Genomic DNA, 21,731 nt, shown 5'->3' with positions numbered 1-21,731 from the left:
CATTGGGCTGGAATATTATTAATCTGTGATGTCACCGTGTGATGTCATCGTGCCACAAGGATGTGAAAACTAAGTTTCTCATTGTTTTTCTTTTCAAATGTTCAAGGGTGAATCTAAAGACTAATGAACTTCAGAAAACAATGCCAGTATAAGATCAATTAATGGCATATTTCAGAGGTTATTCATATTAATGTAGATAACCCGGAAAAAATACCAACGCAATTCTTCACCAAAGCATACTTATATGATTGACAGAGAACTTCAATATTTTAGATTCAATTGTTTGCAAAATAAACCACTGTGACCGTAAATAGAACCATTTAATGTTAAAGTCTCAATGTGTGTTTGCCAAATTTAAACTCCGACCTTTCCAGCTTATTGCCCTAAAAGCTCAGTAAAAATGATACCGTTCTATGCAATTTTCGTATTAATTTTCATTATTTTTATTGATTTATCTGTTGTTAAACATTTTGAGCTGAACAAAATTCGCCAAATTTTTTAACGAGTCCGTAGATTCCTCAAACTTCTATAAAAATTCCAAGCCCCGCTCAACAGAACGTGCAATCCAATCTCTCTGTTTTGTTAGGCCTATCCTACTTTCACTTTCGTGGCTAGCTTGTGTTATGTCTATTCTCTCGAATAGTATCTTTCTTCGGGCTTACCGATGTAGCTTGCGAAATTGTGTCATTTCCTTCCATTGCAATGAATAAGCAGGTATTTGCAGACCTTTCCTCCGTGGAATTGAGTAAAAGGGTGGAAGACACGAGTATATATAGGTTACATTTATGTAATGAGCATGCTGATATGAGCGGTCGCAGTGATTTTACGGTAAATCGTTCGCGCCATTAGGGCAACAGAAAATAAATTTCTTTCTTTCAATTGCGACAGATTTTCTCCATTAAACCCACTTGCATGGTCAGAGTTCATTGAGAATAAGAAACATTGACTCTCCTTCGGAAGTTTGTTTTCCGAAATTCATCAGCAAATACGTATTGTGACTTTAAAGCTAATATCATACGCATGTCTCAATGACTTCGATTTTAAATTTGTTCAAATCTTCAGCGTTGTGTATATGAAGAAAGAGTAAAAACTGTCTGATGTGATAAGGGGATTTCTTTGATCCTGGCCAATGAAAATTTTTGGAGTTGCTTATCCATTAAAATCAATATAGGCCAACTTTTCTCAGATACCTCGTCAGTGAAAGATTGAAAACTGCTGGACATGTGATAAATTTTAAGAATATGAGATCGACATTTTAGCTAAGTGAACAATCAGGCCCCAGTATAACTGTCTGGGTGACCCCCTACCAATCTAGAGGGTACCATCTCAGCTGGGTAGTGCGTCAGATCGATCAATCGTGTCGATGCAACCTCTTGAGATCTGCTATGTCGTCACTTGTAAGTGTTGTCTGCTAACAGCTTAGTGTCCTCTAACTGTACTCTAAAGGTGACAGCTACCCTAGCAACTATTGATTAGTAAGCTGCCTATTTAACTCATAAGCCTCTGATCTTTATGGCTTAGCAGGTGCTTCTTTAGTTCAAAGGGCACTTTGCGGATTCGTTGGATAGAACAATGTAAGAAGTTAGATTTCTAGTAAGATCTCGGACTTATTTACTATAGTATCAGACTGCAAACTCTTTTTGGTTTGAACCCGCATTAGCTGTAATTAACTCAAAAAGCAGTAGCTGTAATCTCGTACAGGATTGATCAACTTATTGAAAACATTTGAGGTTCTAGTTACGAGCCGGGGCGCGTGATGGAGTCCAAGACCTTTCAACTGATTCTGAGACTGTGATACACATCGACAATATTCGTGTACGAAAGTTTCATTTTCATCAAAGTGATTTTTCACGTAAGAAGAGTTCAGGCTATCCTTGTCAAGATTACCAGTATCATAGTCATTGAGATGAACCAGTTATTCGTGTGGTAAGTTAAAATGCATCCTCTTCATCTTTGTTACAAACGATCGCAAATATGGACTTTCTATACTGAAAAGTAGCTATTCTAAGTTTACTGCAAGAGAAATTTTCCATGATGCTTTCGGCAATAGCGTATAAAATGAATGCTGGCAATTATAAAGACATGGATTTGAGGTTCAGGTTGTATTATATTGTGAGTGAAACGGAGCTTAGTCAAGATGTAGTTGTTTTACTGTATTAATGAACAAGATTCTTCACCCAACGGATAAGAAAACAACTGGACTAATCGTATTCCCAACCCTGACTCTTAAGTTAAATCGAGATATAGTGGTGTCGGGAATCCCAAATGAGTGGTGATGCGGACACTGATATTCAAGGTTCACATTTAACGGTGACTAGATCGGATTCCTGTACATATACTGTACGGGGTATACGGAATCTGTCCCCTACCGCTATGGGAAACGTTAAAGGTATGCTGTATTGGTCCGAAATATGCTAGATATTCAAATACGGGCACCTGTGGTAAAAATGCTTAAACTGTTTTCATTCATTTTGTATGTTCCCTGAAAAATGTCTGAGAACAATTTTGGAGAGTATGTAGACCTCCATGAAGGTACTTTTTAAAATCTTCTAGCAATTATAGCGTGTTATAATTTGGGGTATATGCTGACTACCTTTAAGGTGCTCCCAAATAGGCTAAGATATTTGTGTAGAAATAGAATCAATTGTTCAACAAATTGATTATTTTGTTCAGTTAATATTTTAACAATTTGCGAAAGTTTGAAAATGAAATTCTTTAAATTACATCTATAAGTAAGGAGTTCAATATAATACTGCAAAATGACAAAATGATGTTTTTATCAAATCGTGGTGGTGGGTCCTCCCTTGTTCACAAGCCTTTGGCTAAGTTTGACAACGTACAGATGAGTTTAGATGTTTTCTTGAATTCGCCCAGTTTAGGAAGTTGCATTCTGTCTTATGTTGAGAACTTTCCATAAATAAAATATGTATATATGTTAAAGTATGCTGAATATATTTGAAACAATTCATTAAAATAATTAGTAAATTATACGTAACAGCTGAAGAAAATAAAATTTCAATAACATTAGTATTAGCTCACCTGGCAACGTAAAATTCGGATCAATTAAACCTTGTGTTGCGAAAAAAAATTGTAAAAATGTCATCACTTTTAAAGTTGTTTTTGGAGAACAAAGTACAAAATTTATAATGTTTAGAGAAAATTATCAATATCACTTCTATACTTGAATCTGTTGAGCATAGAGGAGTAGCTTGGGTTTTAGCCACTCCCCCCCCCCCCCCTCTCGTTCATTAGTAACGGAGCCATGGTGCTCTCAGCATAACCAACCCCTATACCCGGTTACTTCATCTAAACTACATTTGACACAAAGTCATAAATGTAAAACAATTACAAAAAAATTGATTTAGTACTGTATCCTTGGTATCGAAATGCTTCGATTTCGACAATATCAGTTAATATTATTTATCAGACCGGTTTTCAGCATGTGCTGTAATGATGCAGGTTGGATATATATGCACTGGTAAAATACGTACGTGACTTAAATTATTTGAGTGAAAGCATGTGAGTAGTTAATTTATTTGTCAACAGGAAATATCAGTTGTCAACAAAATTAGACAGACTTTGGCATGTATGCATGTTGGCACTAAATTAAATTAGTCAATCAAAACAAGATCGGCAGATGTGATCCGTTGGCAGAAATGTTGGAACTAACCCTTGAGGGTCACCTGAACACTGTCTATTATTACGTACGCCTATGAATGGTTAAGCTAGGAACCGTTGAGGTGCCGTCGTAATGTTGAATTTGTTCATTTGACTAAGTAAGAGATCCTCTACAAAATGATCAATTTATTAGTTGATAACTAGAAAAGATTTGGTTAATTAACTGCCCCACATAGTATTAACAGGGATGTGTTATTTAATTAAATGTGGGATTAATACGTGATTAACCCTTAATTAGTGTGATCCAGTTGTTAAGGCAGTGGACTAATGGTCTAAGGCTTGCAGGTTTGAGTCCTGTCCAGATCATTACGTGTGTCCTTGGGCAAGGCTCTTTATCTCCATTGCCTCTCTTCACCCAGGTGTATAAATGGGGACCTGTGAGATAAACTGTCAGTTGGGCAGCTGTTTAGCTGATGCCATGTGGAGGGATTGTCTCTATATGTTTGACAGGGTATTGTTGACCAGGCTAATATTGTGATGCGCCATGAGCACCGTTATCGGTGGATATGTCTGCGCGTTATAAATCCTCGATCCTCCTCCTCAATTTCATTGTACAATGAAGAAATAGTAACAATTCACGCTTTCTTAGCAAACTAATGAATTGTTCGGCAAATATGAGTATGTTCAATGGATGTCTTTAGGCAGAATTTCAGTCTTGACCCTGGGATGACATTCAACACTGGTCACGTCATAAACTGAACATTTTATGTATGTCGATGGCACTATGACGTTTCCATATTTAAAAGTTTCCTTAATTTAATGTATAATATGATAACAAACCTAATCAGGTTAAAAATACTTATGATTAAACTTATAGTTGTTATCACGGCTAATATTATATTTCGATATATGGTATTCACCATCATCTAAATTAGTAAGTAGAACATTTTCAACGTACTTACAAATTAAAATACCTCTAAATTTCTGTTTCATCTGCAGAATATTTTATCTGGATTTTTTTTGTAATTGTTACTGTGTGAATCTACAAGTATTACAATGGGAGTTACTTTAGGAAAGAAAAAGGAACCAACTGACAACTTCCGCAAAATCGCGAGAGGAGTGATTCAAATAAATAAAGTGAACACAAACTCTCCGGCCAACATTAAGAAGTTTCAGACCAATCAGGGAACAGCTACCGGCATGCGTAATAGTCTATTGACCAATCAACATCAAGAAATCAATTCTGCACAAGACAATAGGCGCACAAGTGCGCGAATTTCGCCGAGGAGTAATGTCGAAGAAAATGACTCTAACGTGGATACAGGATATAGAAGTGAAGTGCAAAATTCACCGAGGGCGTTGATGTTCAAAGACACTTCTTCTGCTTGGGAAGCTTTAAAACGTGGTGATACTACAGAGAGTGAACTACCAAACACTGAGTTAGTGGTGGTCGACTCGGCATTGGGTGGATTCCAAACAGTGGAGAGAAGTAATGTCAACGTTAGAGATGAAGGACTTTATCGTAACGACTTTACAAGTGGGGTGAATAAGACGGAGACAGAAGACGAGGAGGAGTTTATGGTGCCATATGAGTTACCCATAGATTGGGAAACAAGGGTAAGGATTGCAGGCTTTATTAAGTGTTGCCCCCTCCCCCTCTTTTTCCCACACTCTCCGAAAAAAAGGAGCTGAAAATTGCTAAAGGGTTTCATGTTTATTTTTCACGAGATGCTGACTCTCAGAATTATTCCCAAAACATTGAGGAGGTCCAATCAGATATGTTGTATCAGTGAGGCACAATGGTTTCAGGATGGCTTTCAAATGCTTCTTGAAATCTGAACATTAGTGACCATAATTTTAAATTTCTAGCATATTTGGTGACAATCCCGATGACCTTTCGAGGAGCTCGTGTAAAGACTTAATCTTCCCAAACATCATAAAGTGACATGTTTCAAACATATGACGTCATAATGTATGGCCTATACACTCTATTGATACATATAGAACTGATACCGTGACGAGGGTGAATCTGTCTGCCCAATAGGCGAAGCCTCGTGTTTATCTGCAGGACGTACGCCCTAGACCCTTATAACATTCTGCGGGGCCCCTATAGTCGATAGCCTATCGTTGACTGTATATACCCAACACTGGGCCTACTATACAGTTAGGGCCGGTCTATATTCTGAAGGCTTTAACTGGATTACTGGTGATCGATGTTGACTAATGAGCCCGTATACCTCACATTCATAGAGTGTTCTTTACCCATCAACCATATGAAACTATAAACAATGCATTATGTCGTTCCATGCTTGACAGGTCTAAGCCACTCGTCAATAATTACACCTTTGTGTGTTCGTTGCTCCCTATTGTTCAAATTGAGACCCATGAAATCAATATAACTGAGCGGCAGGGTATATCGAGCAACATCAGGCACATATAGATCTAATTCAAAATCTAATTCTATTTCTATTGTTAAACAAGCCACTGGATTGAAATGTCCCTTTCAACTTGCACAATGAGATCTATAGATCGTTAATATATTTATCCACGACTTCATTAATGCTAAAAGTGTAAGATTGAGTTCTGCTTTATTAATAAGATGGTTATTCGCTTCGAGGACCTTAGTACTTTTCGAACTCATATATACCATACAGCTATATCTACCGAACAGAGTCAAGCCCGCGGGAAGCGTTACTGTGAAGTACAAAAAGCTTCCAAGGTGGTCGAGAGGGGGGGGGGGGTGGAGGGGACATGTCCGTTACAGTCTACATGGGCCTTACAAACAACCATGTATATTTGTTCTTAGTAGTTTTCGGTGAAACAGCTACTCCCACGCCCTCCTCTTCCCCCTCCCCACGTACAAACGAACACGACAGCACATCCCAGCTGTGTTTCTCCTTCGTACCGTTCGGACCTTTTCTTGCGACGCAGCTGACGTTTTTATCATCCAGGGGTGTGGAAGGCCTGGTCGGGCCCCGGGAACATGTCAATTATATCACCGGAGAATCTGTTTGAAGACTTCTTTTCTTTTGTCTTAAGAATGTTACGAAAATCAGAATTCCATCAATTGAATGTTTTTCATCAAAATGGCACTATATAAAGGGTGATAGAGACTTTTAATTCATGAAAATTGGAGCTTTGAATGTCTTTTGAAACAATGCGGGAACGTTCCCTGCCCCCCCCCACTACGGTGCCCCTGGGTGTAGGATACCATTCTTATTGATCAATTGTTTTTTTTCCCTATGCCAGATATCTAACGACACAGATTGCGCTGTGTGTAATATGTTCAAGAAGGAATCTCTTCACCCCTGCCGAATCTGTGAGAAAGTTTACCACGAGCATTGTCTTAAAAAGAGAGGCCATCTTAATGGAGATGAAGAAATCGAGATCTTTCACAGAGCTCATACCAATATCGGATGGTCCTGTCACGAATGCGTAAGTATGAATAGTAAGAAATAAACGAGATCGATAGGAGAGGAAGGGCATGGTTGGGGAGGGGAGGGATGAGGGGGGTGTACACTAAACTTGGAATAAAATCCTCCATTGAAATAATTATCAACGATGATTGGTTGATTGATTTATTATGATAATGTTACGTCAAGCGCTTATCACGAGTCCCTAACGAAAGATGATAGATACTACGCATGATCAGTTAAAGGGTTACTTCATAGCATGCATGCAGCTAAACCATTGTCTCATCAAAGTGGGCTAATGATATGCATAAATGTTGCACGACGCGACCCCCACTCCTCCCATCCCTTGGAAAGTATTTGGCTAGTCTCAAATTCAGTCGTCCTAACGTCCTTAAATCTCATGAGCTACGCATGTGGTAGTGGAATTGAATTAATCATTTTTGGTTTTATTCAGGATATTCATTGTCATATTTGTGAGGAAAAACTACTTTCAGATCTCTGTTTTTTCTTCTTTTTTTCAAATTTAGGAAAACCTTGCTCAAATGCTTCATGAAGAGGATATGCAGGAATTAATGGATATTTTTGATCAGTGTGACGTAGACCAAGGTAAGAATAATTGAACAGATGAAGCTAGTAACAACTGATATTTTTTTTTGTTACAAGAAAAAAATCCTGACCCAACTCCTTCCTTCAAAGATCACTTCAAGCAGTATTTTAGTATTTAAAGATTCCAAGAAGAAAATGGTGCTAGTAAACGTTTCTAATAAGCTATTCTGATTTTCAATATAAATCTCTGGAATTGTCCTTTAAGGCTAAAGTGATGATGATATTGGCGCTTCACTACAGTGGTTTTAAAAATTCTAATAAATCAACCAAAATATGTTATTTGATCTTCAAATGGATAAGCACCCATTAATGACATTCAACACCATTTCTCATTGATATATATGTAATGAATTGTAAACATATATGACTTGAGGCCATAAGTGTCTTGTTTTGCTATAGAGTTTTGTGTTGTATCTGTGGAACTGACTAACAGTCTGTTGTAGCAGGTCCAGACACTTCGACCGATGAGTCTAATATACTTTAAGGGTCACTTCACACAAACTAATAAAATTAACAAACCACGATCGATAACACTTTTTTTAACAGTCTTTAACATGTCAATATTAGTTTCGGCCCTTAAGTCATCCTTTTACCAACTATATAGATATGAAACTTGTCAAAATGAGCAGGAAAAGAATAATGGACATTGATCATTTTGTATTAGTTCAACAATGGAGACTACCAAGGAATACTTATTGAATTCAATATTTGCACCAAGATCTATTACACTCTAACATCTATCATTTCCTGTTCCAATATTTCTTCCCACATCGAAATGAATCTTTGAAAGAAAATGAATAAAGTATAATCTTCGTTTCCACAAGTTTATTTCTCACCTTAACATTATCTACATAACAAAAATACCCTCAGATATATTTGTACCACAACTTATTTCTGCGAGTTTTTTTTTACACATAACACAAAACTTTAACAAGATTGGCAACCAGTATTTGTGACACTGGTGATCATTCGTTTGGCTTTAATTGTAAGACAAGAGCCCAAGGGCACTGTGGTTCCTTGCTTGGGGTATATGACAATACACATAATATTATCAAGCAAGATTGGGCTGAAATAGTCCAAGTAATTGTGGTCCTACATGTTCCCATAAAGTAACCAACACTATAGCCAACACTTTTGTGATCACAAAATGTGATCGGATTTTGGATCAAGAGGCACTATTTATGTTCCCATAAAGTAACCAACACTATAGCCAACACTTTTGTGATCACAAAATGTGATCGGATTTTGGATCAAGGGGCACATAAGGGTCACCCAGATGCGGGTCAACAATTGGATTACATTGAAGCAACTCCCAACCCTAACGGACAATTTGTTCTCAAGTTGTCGCAAAAATACTAGTTTTTTATCATTAATTGACCTTTGGTGACCTCGGATCACATGACCGTTAAGTTTGAAAATATTCCCCTATACCATTTGCAACTACTCCAAAAATATCAACCTTGTCACACCTCGGAACTGGGAGTTATTGCATTAAATGTCTGAAAATTAACTTTGACCTCATATAACTTCGCACACGAAGGTCACACGGGGGTCAACCCATTGACATTTATGATCAGAAGGTACCTTTGACATCTGAAAATAGCATCAAAACTGTAAAAATCCCTAAAACACTAAAAAGGTCACCAGAGGTCAAATTGAGGTCAAGGGTCACCCAGATGCGGGTCGACAATTGGATTACATTGAAGCAACTCCCAACCCTAACGGACAATTTGTTCTCAAGTTATCGCAAAAATACTAGTTTTTTATCATTAATTGACCTTTGGTGACCTCGGATCACATGACCGTTAAGTTTGAAAATATTCCCCTATACCATTTGCAACTTGTCTCAAAATATCAACTGTGTAACACCTTGGCACTGGGAGTTATTACACTAAATGTCTGAAAATTAACTTTGACCTCATATAACTTAACACACAAAGGTCACCTTGGGTCAACTTATTGACATTTTTGATTGATGAGACCTAAATTAGAGCATCAAACTATACAAAACCAAACTTTCTTTTCTTTGCCCATTTTCTACCCCCAAAATACTAGTTTTTTGACATTAATTGACCTTTGGTGACCTCGGATCACATGACCGTTAAGTTTGAAAATATTCCCCTATACCATTTGCAACTTGTCCAAAAATATCAACCATGCCACACCTTGGAACTGGGAGTTGTTGCATTAAATGTCTGAAAATTAACTTTGACCTCGTATAACTTCGCACACGAAGGTCACACGGGTGTCAACCAATTGACATTTTTGATCGGAAGGTACCTTTGATATCCAAATCTAGCATCAAAACCAAACATTTCCTCTTTTGCTCGTTTCCTCCCAAAATAAGCACATTTTTTCTAATGTGACCTTTGACCTTTTGACCTTGGTTTCAGATGAAGTTTAATCTCCTGATTCCAAAAAACAAAACGACAAGTCTGTACAACCATCCTAACTCCGACCGAAAAACTGTGACCCCATATAACTTCGCACATAAAGGTCACACGGGGTCAACCTATTGACATTTATGATCAGAAGGTACCTTTGACATCTGAAAATAGCATCAAAACTGTAAAAATCCCCAAAAACATGTAAAGGTCACCAGAGGTCAAATTGAGGTCAAGGGTCACCCAGATGCGGGTCAACAATAGGATAACATTGAAGCAACTCCCAACCCTAACGGACAATTTGTTCTCAAGTTATCGCAAAAATACTAGTTTTTTATCATTAATTGACCTTTGGTGACCTCGGATCACATGACCGTTAAGTTTGAAAATGCTCCCCTAACCAGTTCACAACTTGTCCCAAAATATCAATCTTGTCGCACATTGGCACTGGGAGTTATTGCAGTTTTAATATTTTCGGTTTTTGGACCATAACTGACCTTTGGTGACCTTTGTGGGCACCAAAAACAATAGGGCACACCTTCTCCATATGGCGGATCTATAGTCCAAGTTTGGCCTCAATCCAACTTTCCCTTATTGAGATAGAGCGTACCCAAGCAAGTGTCACAGATGCACACACACACAGACACACCCACACACACACACACACGCCAACCTGACTGCATAGGTTCCTTTTGCTAAAGCAAGGAACCAAAAAACAATGTGGCAGAGATAGTTGTCTTTTACCAGTTTGGAGTCTCGATGACATTCATCTTTATCCTCCCCCTCCCTTTCTCTTCCTTCTCCCTCACATTCCTTTCCATACCCCTCCACCTACACCCCTTCCATCCCACCCAACCATGTTCTACTCATATTGGACAAGTGGGCATGCAATTCGAGCCACTCCAAGATCCAGTTCAAGTCACTCCAAGATTAATGTATGTCGTCCAGTTACAGAGTTGTTGACAATTCATAATCATGGACGTTACATATGAATCTAAGAGACCGACTTCGGTCAGCTTGAGGCTTTGATAAGCCAATGATGGCTTCTTCGCGAGTTCCTGCTTGCAGGAGGATCTAAATAAATACAATTCAAAGTTACCTCCTTAACTCTCTCGATTCTTCTCAGATGCCACGATCTCGTTGGACGAGTTTCTGAAATACCGTACGATGGCCATCAAACAGGGAGAAGGGCGAGAAATCACCCAGGAGGAGATACGGGAAGAACAAGTCAAATTCCAAACGATGGACAGCGACCTCGGCGGGTCCATATCTTGGTGGGAGTTCTTAAACCACGAAGCGCTTAGAAGATTAGCAACTCAACCAAGGGTTCGTATTTTAATGGGCTGAGAAAAAAAAATCTTAACCAAAATGTAGCAAACTTTCTCTCCCTGTATAGATCAAGTCTTTCAAATAATAGGAAACAACATAGACATTATAATATAGTATATAATATGTATACCAACTGGATTCAATCAAGGACTAGACAATTCTGTGTGTGTGTGATTCGACAGCCAATATAAATGCTGCGCTCCGGAGTGTAGTTCCCTTGCAAGGTGACCCACAATTGCACCATCATAGACCTTGTGTCCTGGGGAAGGGGTCACAGGGAGGGGTATTCCCCTCCCTTTTCATACATTTTGAAACTTTTGAAGTAAGATTTGTTCAAGATTTTCTTCCTTTTTTCTTTCTTTTCCAATGTTGGCAATCTCCCTTTACTCCCAAATTCTTGGGGACCCTTCCCAAAGTTTTTGGTAACTCTACAAATGGTCTCGACCACACTATGAAAACTAGGGATTTTTAGCTCACTTACAATTAAAGAGGACTTTAGCAACTGGTCAGCATGTTGCAGCAATTTTACCAGCGGCATGCTGTTTCATTCAAATTCCCCTCCCCATGATTTTCATCATAATAATGTGTCACATAATCATAGGACAATAAAGTCAGGACAACTGTAATGAGAAATGTTGCATTTAATTGATTGGCTGAGCTGGAAACAACATTTTGACAGACACTAGCTACAGTACCAAAATTTGTGAAGCAAACTGTACACTTATAGTATGGCTGAGAGCAAGGAATTTGGTATATTTAATTAATTTTATTAATTAATAGACCTGGACAACAGCAGAGAGATTACCCTCATCCTGCTACTGGTGTAACAAATGTCTTTCCTTGTATGTTCATGTTACTTCGAAATGGAAACATCAACTTGAACATCGCTCTTTCATTATCAAGAAATCTCGGATTTTGAAAAATATACCGGCACGCTCTAACGGCTTACATATTTCCTAAGAGTCACCCATCATGTTTCAAACCAAAGTTTTAGAATGAATGAAGGTAACAGAGAAACCTGAAACCTGGGTGTTGTGACACAGCACATGCTTCAACTAGATCGCCGCTTTATTTTCTGATGTTCGGAGGATTTCTGTCTCTGTGACGATGTTTTTTTCTTGGTGATTTCAATTCTTCCTGCAGAAGAAGCTGCTGAGGCTTCTGAAGCCCAAAGAAATCCACCGGGCTCACCAAAACTTCACAGCCTTCGACACCGATGGTAACGGCCAGATAACCGACTATGAGGCGAGGAGGGCTTACAAGCACTGGTTCAGTAACTTCACAGCCAACCCTAGCGAAATGTCTCCAACTGAAAGGTACTGCAAGAAAAAGAGACAAATATTACTAATCTATATATCTAATATTACAAATATTACTAATCCATGGTGATTACCATTCAGGGGTCACTCGTCTTCTTCAAAAACGCCAAGGTTCTTAAACACAGCTTTACGCATTGATTTTGACAACATTTTTGGTACCAGGATTGTGTTTTCACTAAAATTCCACAACAAGACAGTTAATCAGCTATTACTGTCGTCTACAGCTTTTGACCACTCTTGAGTGACCTTTGACCTCCACCAAACACTGTGTAGAGATAGCTTATATATACTGTAAAGGCCTATCTTTGATGTACAATTTCTCTCTCTAAAGTAATATGATTCTTGCAATGAAGCTAACTGCTTAGATTTCCACACTAATGACTGCTGCTGACCTCAAAGGGTATTGACCCTCATGAAAACAACTAGGTAACTCGCATTCATTATTCTTCAAAAACATGCATGGCCACTTGCCCACATTTCTCATATTGAGGTATTGTTATTATGATATTCGGGTGTTAAATTCATGCATTAAATTTTATTAAAATTATAATGCCGCTGCCACTTTTTAGCCATAAGCTGCTTCATGTTTGCATCATAACATGTTTTCACCCTTCCCTGCTTCATGCTAAATAGATATGTACTATTAAACAGCTACAGTACGCTATGCTCAGAATCTTTGTCAAGCGGAAGCTAGCTGGGATATCTGTCAGCAATCAAAGTTGTGAGCACGAGCAAATGACAATTTTCTCAATTTTTATGATCAATAAAATAAGGTGTTTTGACAAATTCTGTTGATACTCTTGAACAATTTAGAACTCACTTGATGCAGCACATGACTAACATCCCCAATGTTATCACTGGTTTGAATCCTGCTTCTGCCAAATTTCATTGGTTTTTCCAAATTTGATTAAATATTTCCCAAACGTTTTTCTGTTCACAATTTGTACACAAATTGTAAAAAAAAAATAGATTTTTTTTATTATCAGTTTGAAACTTGGTGAGATCTCCAGTATGATTTAATGTTGTTGCACAAGGCAGTGTGGCTTCTGACATACACCCAGAGAAAAGGATGAAAATTTTTTACCAACTTTAGGGTTCACCACTAATTTACAGTTGCATGGATATTCCATGGTTTACACACAACTTTTTTGTTCAAGGTTTTTTTTTAGGAATTTGTTCAGAACTTTCATGTTTTTTTCCCCGCGACCCCCAGGAGAAAACTCTCCAGACAGCTTACTGAACTGGATATGACGCTATCAACTCACGTTACAACAAACACAGGGATACTGATGGACGCTGACACCGACCATTCAGGGTATGTACTGTCCTAAGCAGTGGCGGAGCGTCCATACAGTCAGGGGGGCGGATGCCCCCCCAGACGAACTCAAATGGGCTGCTGTTGCCCTTTTCAGCTTTTTATCACTTTCTACTTATTTGCGATTATTGACTTTTTTATTGCGCTCTCATCTACTGTACCTATTGAAATTTGTCACATTTTGTTGGTGTAATTTTCTGACAAAATGCTCTAACAACAGTCTTTAATTATCAGCTATTTAGTCTTTGTTTACCTGCAAATTAGCAAGTGCCGGAAAGGGTCATTCCCAGCGATCTAGGGATTATCTTTACCCAAAAATTCCGCACCAACGTGTGGTGGCGCTCCGCTTGGATAGTGTCGAAAGTGCCCCTACAGACCATTCTCGCCCCTGCTGACCAATACCCCTAGCTCCGCCATTGGTCCTATGGCAAAAGTTGATTACGGCCTTAATCATTTCACTAAACCTTACGTATTCGAAATGCTTGAAAATTTAACCACCTCAAAGAATATTTTGAGTTAAGTTCTAAGAATATCCTTTAAGGTTTTTCAAAATTTCATGAATATCTTTTTTGTCTTTCCCAGACAATGTACATACAGGTCATTTTAGGGTAACACCAAAAAGGAAAAAAAACATTGAAAAGGACTTCAAGATTTTTTAACAGCTGTGCACACTTTCAACAATGAAGTACAATTTCAATGCACATCCTACAAGAAGTGTTTATAACAGAACGAAAAGCTTTAATGACCAAAAAGGTGGAGAAAATATGGAAAGAACAAATTGACAATCGTAAGAGGACCAGATGGGGGTATTAGGGGAACTGGGGGTGGGGGGTGGAGGTGTAACAAGGGTGATTTTATGTTCTACTTGACTGCACTGTAACTAAAACAGGTTCTTATTGAATGGGTCCTCAATATTTGTCAAGTTTTTATTCCAATGTGTGATTATTCTTGGTCAATTCTAGGATGTATTTTAATTTTTCAATGCGTTCTCTGCACAGGACAATATCTTGGGATGAATTCATCACGGAGCAAGCTGTGTACATCATAGCCGCTAGACCTAACCAAGGACCAGTTCACCTTAACCAGGGACCAATGTTTATGAAGTTATAAGCTATTATCTTGCACTAAATTTATAAAATAAAATAACAGTACAAGAGACAAAACCAAAACAGCAATATCTGTTTTTGTTACTTTTCAGTGAAATATAAAAACACTGATTTGTTGATACCTTAATCATTATTTCGACCATTAAAACCTATCAGATGTGTACTATATTTCTTATAGCTGAATTACGCTATGAGCTGATGGCTTGGAAACCAATTTGTATCTTTCAATAACATTTTTTTTTAAATAAGATTCGTATTTTGATTTATTTTTATTTCTGTAAACAAAAAGTGTTCTTTGCAGCATTCTATAGTCATACAGGCTTCAAGTTTGGCCATGGCCAAGATAAAAAGAAAAAACAGCAAAAGTTGCCATCAAAGCTGAAAGATTATTCACACACAAAAAAAGCTAGAGGCAAGCTTGTGTAAACTACCAAAACAAAAGAAAAATGAAGAAGAAACAAAAAGAACATTACTGTACATATTATAGCTAAATTTTACACTTAATAGTGTATAATGTAATGTGTAAATGTTGAAAATGAATATTTAATTGACTTTGTGGTGTTGTAGCCAGTACTGAGGATTATAAATCTTGTAAACAAAGTGTGTTTGTCTCCCTCACCTTTATATTTTTCTTCTTCTTTGGTTTTATTCCAGATTCTTTTGAATCACATTTTGTAATCTTTAAGCAGACTTTGTAGAGCTTTCATGACAGATGGACAGTCGTCTTTCAAGGCAATTCCCATCACGATTGGTTTCCCAGCGTACACGACTTCTGCAAGGTTTCTTGCAAACACATGGAGGACAGGCTGGAGATGGTAACATTTGAAACCATTAACCAAATTTGACCTCCTAAACCTGTCCACAAAGGAGGAAGGGAGGGGGGTTGGGAGCACAGGGGAAAGGGTTAGGGGCTCTTAATAATTTTTATTGGCAACCAGTGCCTCGATGCTAAGCTAGTGATACAAACAAAAACAAAATTCCATTCAGGCAGAACAAGAATATTATAGATTTTACAATATACTGTATGCCCAACTATAACAATATATTGGTAGTGGAAAATGCTGCAACGAGTTCACTATATATTAACAAAACTTTACTGAAGTAATCAAAAATTGAATGGACAGTTAGAGTGGAAATTACATTTTGAGTAAACCAATGTCATTTAAATATAATTTTCCATATTGTGAAAATTCTCAGTCCAAACAATAAGCATGATACGGTAACATTACGCTTGCACATTTCAAACCGAGCAAGGGCATTAAATACCCGGCAGTCACAGTTGCACTTTAAAACAAAGAACAATCTTTTATTCCAAAGCTAAATATGATTTATTTCTCATTTCTTTGTCAGTAAAATCTCTATCTTTTATTTGTCAATTATTGCTATATAATTTCTTTGTTTATTTTGTTGGAGAATATGGGGAGCATAAAACTCATATTGATGGTTTTAAATCAACACCAATAAATCAATAGTTTACCTTATCCTCTCCAAGCAGAACATTCGTTGTAAAACCTTGACGTTTGTTATCGATGGGTGCTCCATCCTTGGTAATGTAGACCTAAGACAGAATATTAATAATATGTTAAAAAATACTGTTTATCTACTACAAACAGTCTTTATAGTTTATAGGGAACTATAAAGTTAGAGAGCCTACTGTTTCAATCTTAACAGGAACTTCTACGAAGGCAAATGGATATTAACGTATAGAAAAACATTTTGAATGGAAGAAAGGGTAAATTGTTATTCGGAACATTGGACAATGCCCTTGAAGATTCTGCTATCTGAATAGGAATGTCAGGCCCTCTTACTAGTAATGCAGACTATTAAATCAAATGCAGACATTATATGTTGTTTAACTGAATATTCCAGCTGAAGGACTTTGTTCTTCCATATATTTTCGCTTCTTACAAAAAAAAAACCAATTTGTCATATTGGGTTCTTATATTGGCAATATGTAAAATAGAATTTTTGAGACAAAAAATTGTGTTAACTGTTCTCAATTTGTGCAGCAATTTCTGAACAATAGGCTCAGCAATGTTCCAAACTTGATCAACGAGAAATGCCTGCCAAAAATGTCAGGCCCTCTGACTTATAATGGAGACCAATCATAAAATGCATGGCCTAATGTGACGTTTAATGACAGTTCAGGTATATATTTGCTATTGAGGCAAAATGGATTCACTCTTTCGAGATATTGACACTACTTTTAATGCATTGTTCTCTGTATTTTGAAACTTCTGAATACTACCCATGTACCATTGCACAACCCAGGACATACAAAAGAAAAGCTACAATTTAACGACAAGAAAAGACAGAACAGGACAGGACAAGACAGAGTAAAGCAAAAGCATAAACAAAGTTAATTTGCCAGTAACTACTAGACTGTTTAGTTCAATACAGTGCTTTGTGAACATTCTAACTTCATAGTACTGTAACTTGTCTCCATCATAAGTGTTTTTTTAAAACAGCAATTCACCTTTATTATTTAATATGAGATAAACTTTAAACTATATGAAGAAGTCCTCCAAAGTCGGAATAGAATCGAACATTTGAAACGTTGGACATACCATAGATCCCATCTTCTGATACTGGGAGACAATTAACATTGTCTTATCTTCATAACCTATACAAACTACATCTGTGTGGTTGCCATTGATGACTGCTGCCCCCTATTAGAAGGAAAAGCAGGTATAAGTTGTGTTCAGAAAATGAGAAAAAATGGTCCAATGTAATTTAAATAAAATAAAATAAAGTTGTACAAGACATTACATATTTTATAGAGAATTTGTTCTTCTGTGGGATGAAGTTCAGTGCTAGATTGGCAAATGTCATAACTCTGCAGTAGTAATCAACTGAACATGTAAAAATAAGATGTATGTCTTACATTATAACATTATTGTACTGTTAAGTGGTACTAGCTTAAACTGAACAACACAACGACCCTTAAAGGAGAAGTTTCTAAAAAGAAATTAAAAGTTGACAATGTTCACTTTGAAATGTAATAAATGAAAATCACCACTTTTGAATGGGGTTTTTCAAGTTTGTCTAGGCATGTTCAGTGGTACTAGCTAAAACTATCATGTTATGTAAGGAACAACACAATGAACCTTAAAGGAGAAGTTTCCACAAAAAAGAAGCAGATGTTTACCTTGAAAGTAATAAATGATAATCACCTTTTTTGAATGGGGTTTTGCAACTTGTCCAGGCATGATGAATGATACGTCTTGTATTTCTGTCTTCTTCACAAATTTCTGGAGAATGCAAAGAGATGAAAAGTTGAACCATAATTAAAAACGATAAACATGCAGTTTATCATGCTCAAGAAAAAATCGATTTCTAAATTCTTAACAAACAGGATAAGAGCTTACAATCCTGCATTGCATTGCAAACTTTCCCAACCTTCAATGTCTTAAAATGATGTATCATTACAGTAAATAGAAATCTCAAGACAGAACTTTAGAGAAAGTAACGTAACAAAGGCCAGACAGGACAAAAACGCTGTGTGGTCCTTGGTCCGTAAGAAGCAATTTAAACAAAACAAAAACAACAACAACAAAAACAAGGGGAAGGGGAGGGGCATCAGGAGGTATAAAAGCGATCAACACAAACCACATGAAGTCAGAACGCTCAATTCTTAGATTCTTTGTTTCAATCATTCAATAATGATGCAGAATACCCCATGTTCACTATCTTGTTACAAAACATAATCAACTATAAATAACAATAGGATGTCTGCTTGACTTCCTGTTTTCTTTAAATGAAATCTTGCTCTCCATTCAAAGGAGATATTGACGTAACTAATACACATGTGCACACCTGGATGTATCTCATACAGTATATATAGAGTACAGGCTATTCCGCAGAAAATTGAAACCATGTTTGGTCTGGTCCATTCTAAGCTGAGAAACCACCTTGTGTACATAGGCGTATGGGATCATTTCAGTTTGGGGGGGCAGAAACTTTTGTGTCCAAAAGTTCCTGTGACATTATCCAAGCGGAGCGCCACCATCGGTTGGCGCGTAGCGTACAAGAAATTTTTGGCAAAAAATGCCTCTCAGATTGCCGGAAATGGCCCTTCTGAGGCCTTGCAAGTTGTATATAAACATTCTTTATTTTATAATCTCACTTCCCCAAAAATTTGGTAAATTAGAAGAAGAAAAAATGGTAACATCACTTTGAAGGGGAAAAATAGGACAGTATATTTTTTAAGCTCCTATTTAGTTACCGTATTTATTATTTTAACACAGTACTCAGCTACATCCAGAAAAACATACTGTACATTGTTCATTGACACGTAGGTGGGATAATGACGCTGTGTCGGGTGAGACTGCAATTTGTCTCACAAAAAAGTATAAAAAATAACAAAGAAAACGATAAACCTGTACTTCTAGGCTTGTAGGCACCCCCCCCCCCACCATCCATGAACAAGAAAACGTTTCTTACATACACTCATGTCGGGGATGTCCAGGTATACAGTTGACTAGTTAGACAAATTTTTGATAGTGCAAAAAGCGTAGTAGCCCAGATGAGCTGCGCTTACGGTGGTGTTACACCAAAATATTCGGGCAACATGATGCTAAATAAAGAAAATCATTAGGCATGTATTAATATTAATGTCACAAAACAATAACATATAACGCTCTCCACAGAATTTTCGGGCAAAAATTTGAAAAAGATTTGGGCAAGCTACTGCATATTTATATATACATATATATATTTTTTTTCTCCTCTTAGGCTGCCCAAATTTTTCAGGACTTTTGCCCGAATTTCTTGTCCTCTGGAAATTTGGGGGGGCAGTCTGCCCCCCGCCTCGTACGCCAATGCTTGTGTAGACGTTTCTTTTTGCGTGAGTCTTCACACCCTTTAAAGGGTGTGAAGACTAGTGTACAGTCAGTACATAAAACTGCGGTCAATACCCACAGCACAGTGTATAAACGATACAGCGATGGACATCTCAGGTCCAGCTTAAGATAACAAGGTATCACATTTCATTACTGTCTGCATTTTGTAGCGACACAACAAAACGTCACTTGCAAGCAACAGAAAGTTAACTTTTTCAGATGGCCGCACACGGTTTGGGTCGAGTCTTCAATGCCTTTAAAGGGACGTGTGAAGACTCGCGCACAAAGAAACTTCTTTTGCCGGTAATCTGACCTAGTTTCGAATGAGGTGTAACAGAAGTGTTAGACACCACCATCGATTCCAGAAAATACACACACAGTTTGCTACCGTCGGTAATTAGACACTAGTGTACAGTCAATAAATACAGTCTTTGGTCAATACCCACAACACAGTGTACATAGCAGTGATGGACATCTCAGGGCTAGATAAAAGATAACAAGGTATTACGTTTCAGTACTGTCTGCAGTTTGTAGTCACAAGAAAAAAACTTCACTTGCAAGCAATGGAAAGTTGGAGTAATTATAGAATACAGGGCCACTCGATGATACTATCTGAGCATCCGGATGCGCGGATGCTCAGTCTCACCCCAGTACGTATGTGAGTAAAAAATGTCAAAGTCCCAGTTCTTTCTTTTTGAGTGGATGCGCGGATGCGTGGATGCGGAGTCAAAAATTTCCTAAGTCCTTTTAAGAACGACACACTATTGATGTGGAATATCTTCGTACATACGGGACTTTCAGTATTGGAAATACGTGATGGTATATGTCGAAACTTTTCGAAAATTATTTAAGTCCATTATGGGGAAACCTTCGAAAATTATCTAAGTCCTTTCCTTGTACTCCCGGGGTGGATGCGCGGATGCGCGGATGCGGAGTCAAAATGAAATACGTGATGGTATATGGGGAAACTTTCGAAAATTATTTAAGTCCATTATGGGGAAACCTTCGAAAATTATCTAAGTCCTTTCCTTGTACTCCCGGGGTGGATGCGCGGATGCGCGGATGCGGAGTCAAAATAAAATACGTAATGGAATTTTAGAGGGCGCCATACGTGTACGGACATGTACAGACACACCGCGCATCCGCGCATCCGGATGCTGGGAAGAGTTAATGAATGGCCCTGTATTCTATAATTGTACCGGAAAGTTAACTTTTTCAGAAGGTGGCACGCGGTTTGGGACGATTCTCAATGCCTTAAATTTAAATCGCGACTTAAATTAGTGATTTTAATCAGCCAACCCTGGGACAAGTGTCCCTGAAAAAGTACCAGATTTACCAAGAAGTCCCTGAACTTTTAAAATACAACATTTTATTCACAACAGATGTAGAAAGGTTACCTTCCTACCTGTTAATACGTTAGCATAATTACACGTCATTAGAAATAAACATAGACAAATATACTAGTAGTAGTTAGCCTAAACTGCAGTCGGACTCTGACAGTAGCTAAACTAGTACTACAGTACTGTAGGCTTACACTGCTTAACTGTACTGTTTAATTGTTGTAGATCTGACGGCGAAATATCAAAAACAGTGAAACACAATATCGAAAGTGTTCAAATACCGTATATTGTGCAAAACGCTCTCTTTTGACTGTGCTATTACCCACTGATAAATCATTCAGTCTTTCAAATCCCAGACACTGGACAAGGCAGTACACAACTTTTCACGACGTCCCTCGATCATCGACGGTTTACTCATTCTCCTAGCTAATTTTATTAGCCGTAATTTGTCTCAGAGAAA

General features: G+C 37.7%; 2 protein-coding genes across 3 annotated transcripts; one reads left to right on the top strand and one right to left on the bottom strand.

Moving 5' to 3' along the window:
- Positions 1-1,511: 1,511 nt before the first annotated feature.
- Positions 1,512-15,697, top strand: LOC139977661 (PHD finger protein 24-like). The gene is made up of 8 exons (XM_071987142.1): positions 1,512-1,926; positions 4,618-5,235; positions 6,868-7,053; positions 7,559-7,637; positions 11,148-11,347; positions 12,494-12,666; positions 13,883-13,984; positions 14,983-15,697. Exons 2-8 carry the CDS (start codon positions 4,675-4,677, stop codon positions 15,092-15,094), a joined length of 1,413 nt encoding a protein of 470 aa, XP_071843243.1. The 5' UTR covers positions 1,512-1,926; positions 4,618-4,674; the 3' UTR covers positions 15,095-15,697.
- On the bottom strand, positions 12,532-21,714 carry LOC139977666 (proteasome assembly chaperone 3-like). Of its 2 annotated transcripts, none has more exons than XM_071987151.1 (6): positions 21,594-21,714; positions 18,264-18,341; positions 17,658-17,759; positions 16,568-16,648; positions 15,710-15,896; positions 12,532-12,669 (listed from the first exon to the last, which is right to left on the bottom strand). In XM_071987151.1, the coding sequence occupies exons 1-5, from the start codon at positions 21,606-21,608 to the stop codon at positions 15,756-15,758; spliced, it is 417 nt and encodes a 138-aa protein (XP_071843252.1). In that variant the 5' UTR covers positions 21,609-21,714; the 3' UTR covers positions 12,532-12,669; positions 15,710-15,755. The 2 variants fall into 2 exon arrangements, with proteins under 2 accessions (XP_071843252.1, XP_071843262.1); XM_071987161.1 differs by having other exon boundaries at positions 21,553-21,696.
- Positions 21,715-21,731: the final 17 nt, after the last annotated feature.

The sequence above is a fragment of the Apostichopus japonicus genome, chromosome 2 (genome assembly GCF_037975245.1).
Source record: "Apostichopus japonicus isolate 1M-3 chromosome 2, ASM3797524v1, whole genome shotgun sequence".
NCBI lineage: Eukaryota > Metazoa > Echinodermata > Holothuroidea > Aspidochirotida > Stichopodidae > Apostichopus > Apostichopus japonicus.
Note: the sequence above shows the minus strand (reverse complement) of the source record. Positions and strands in the feature narration are given on the sequence as shown.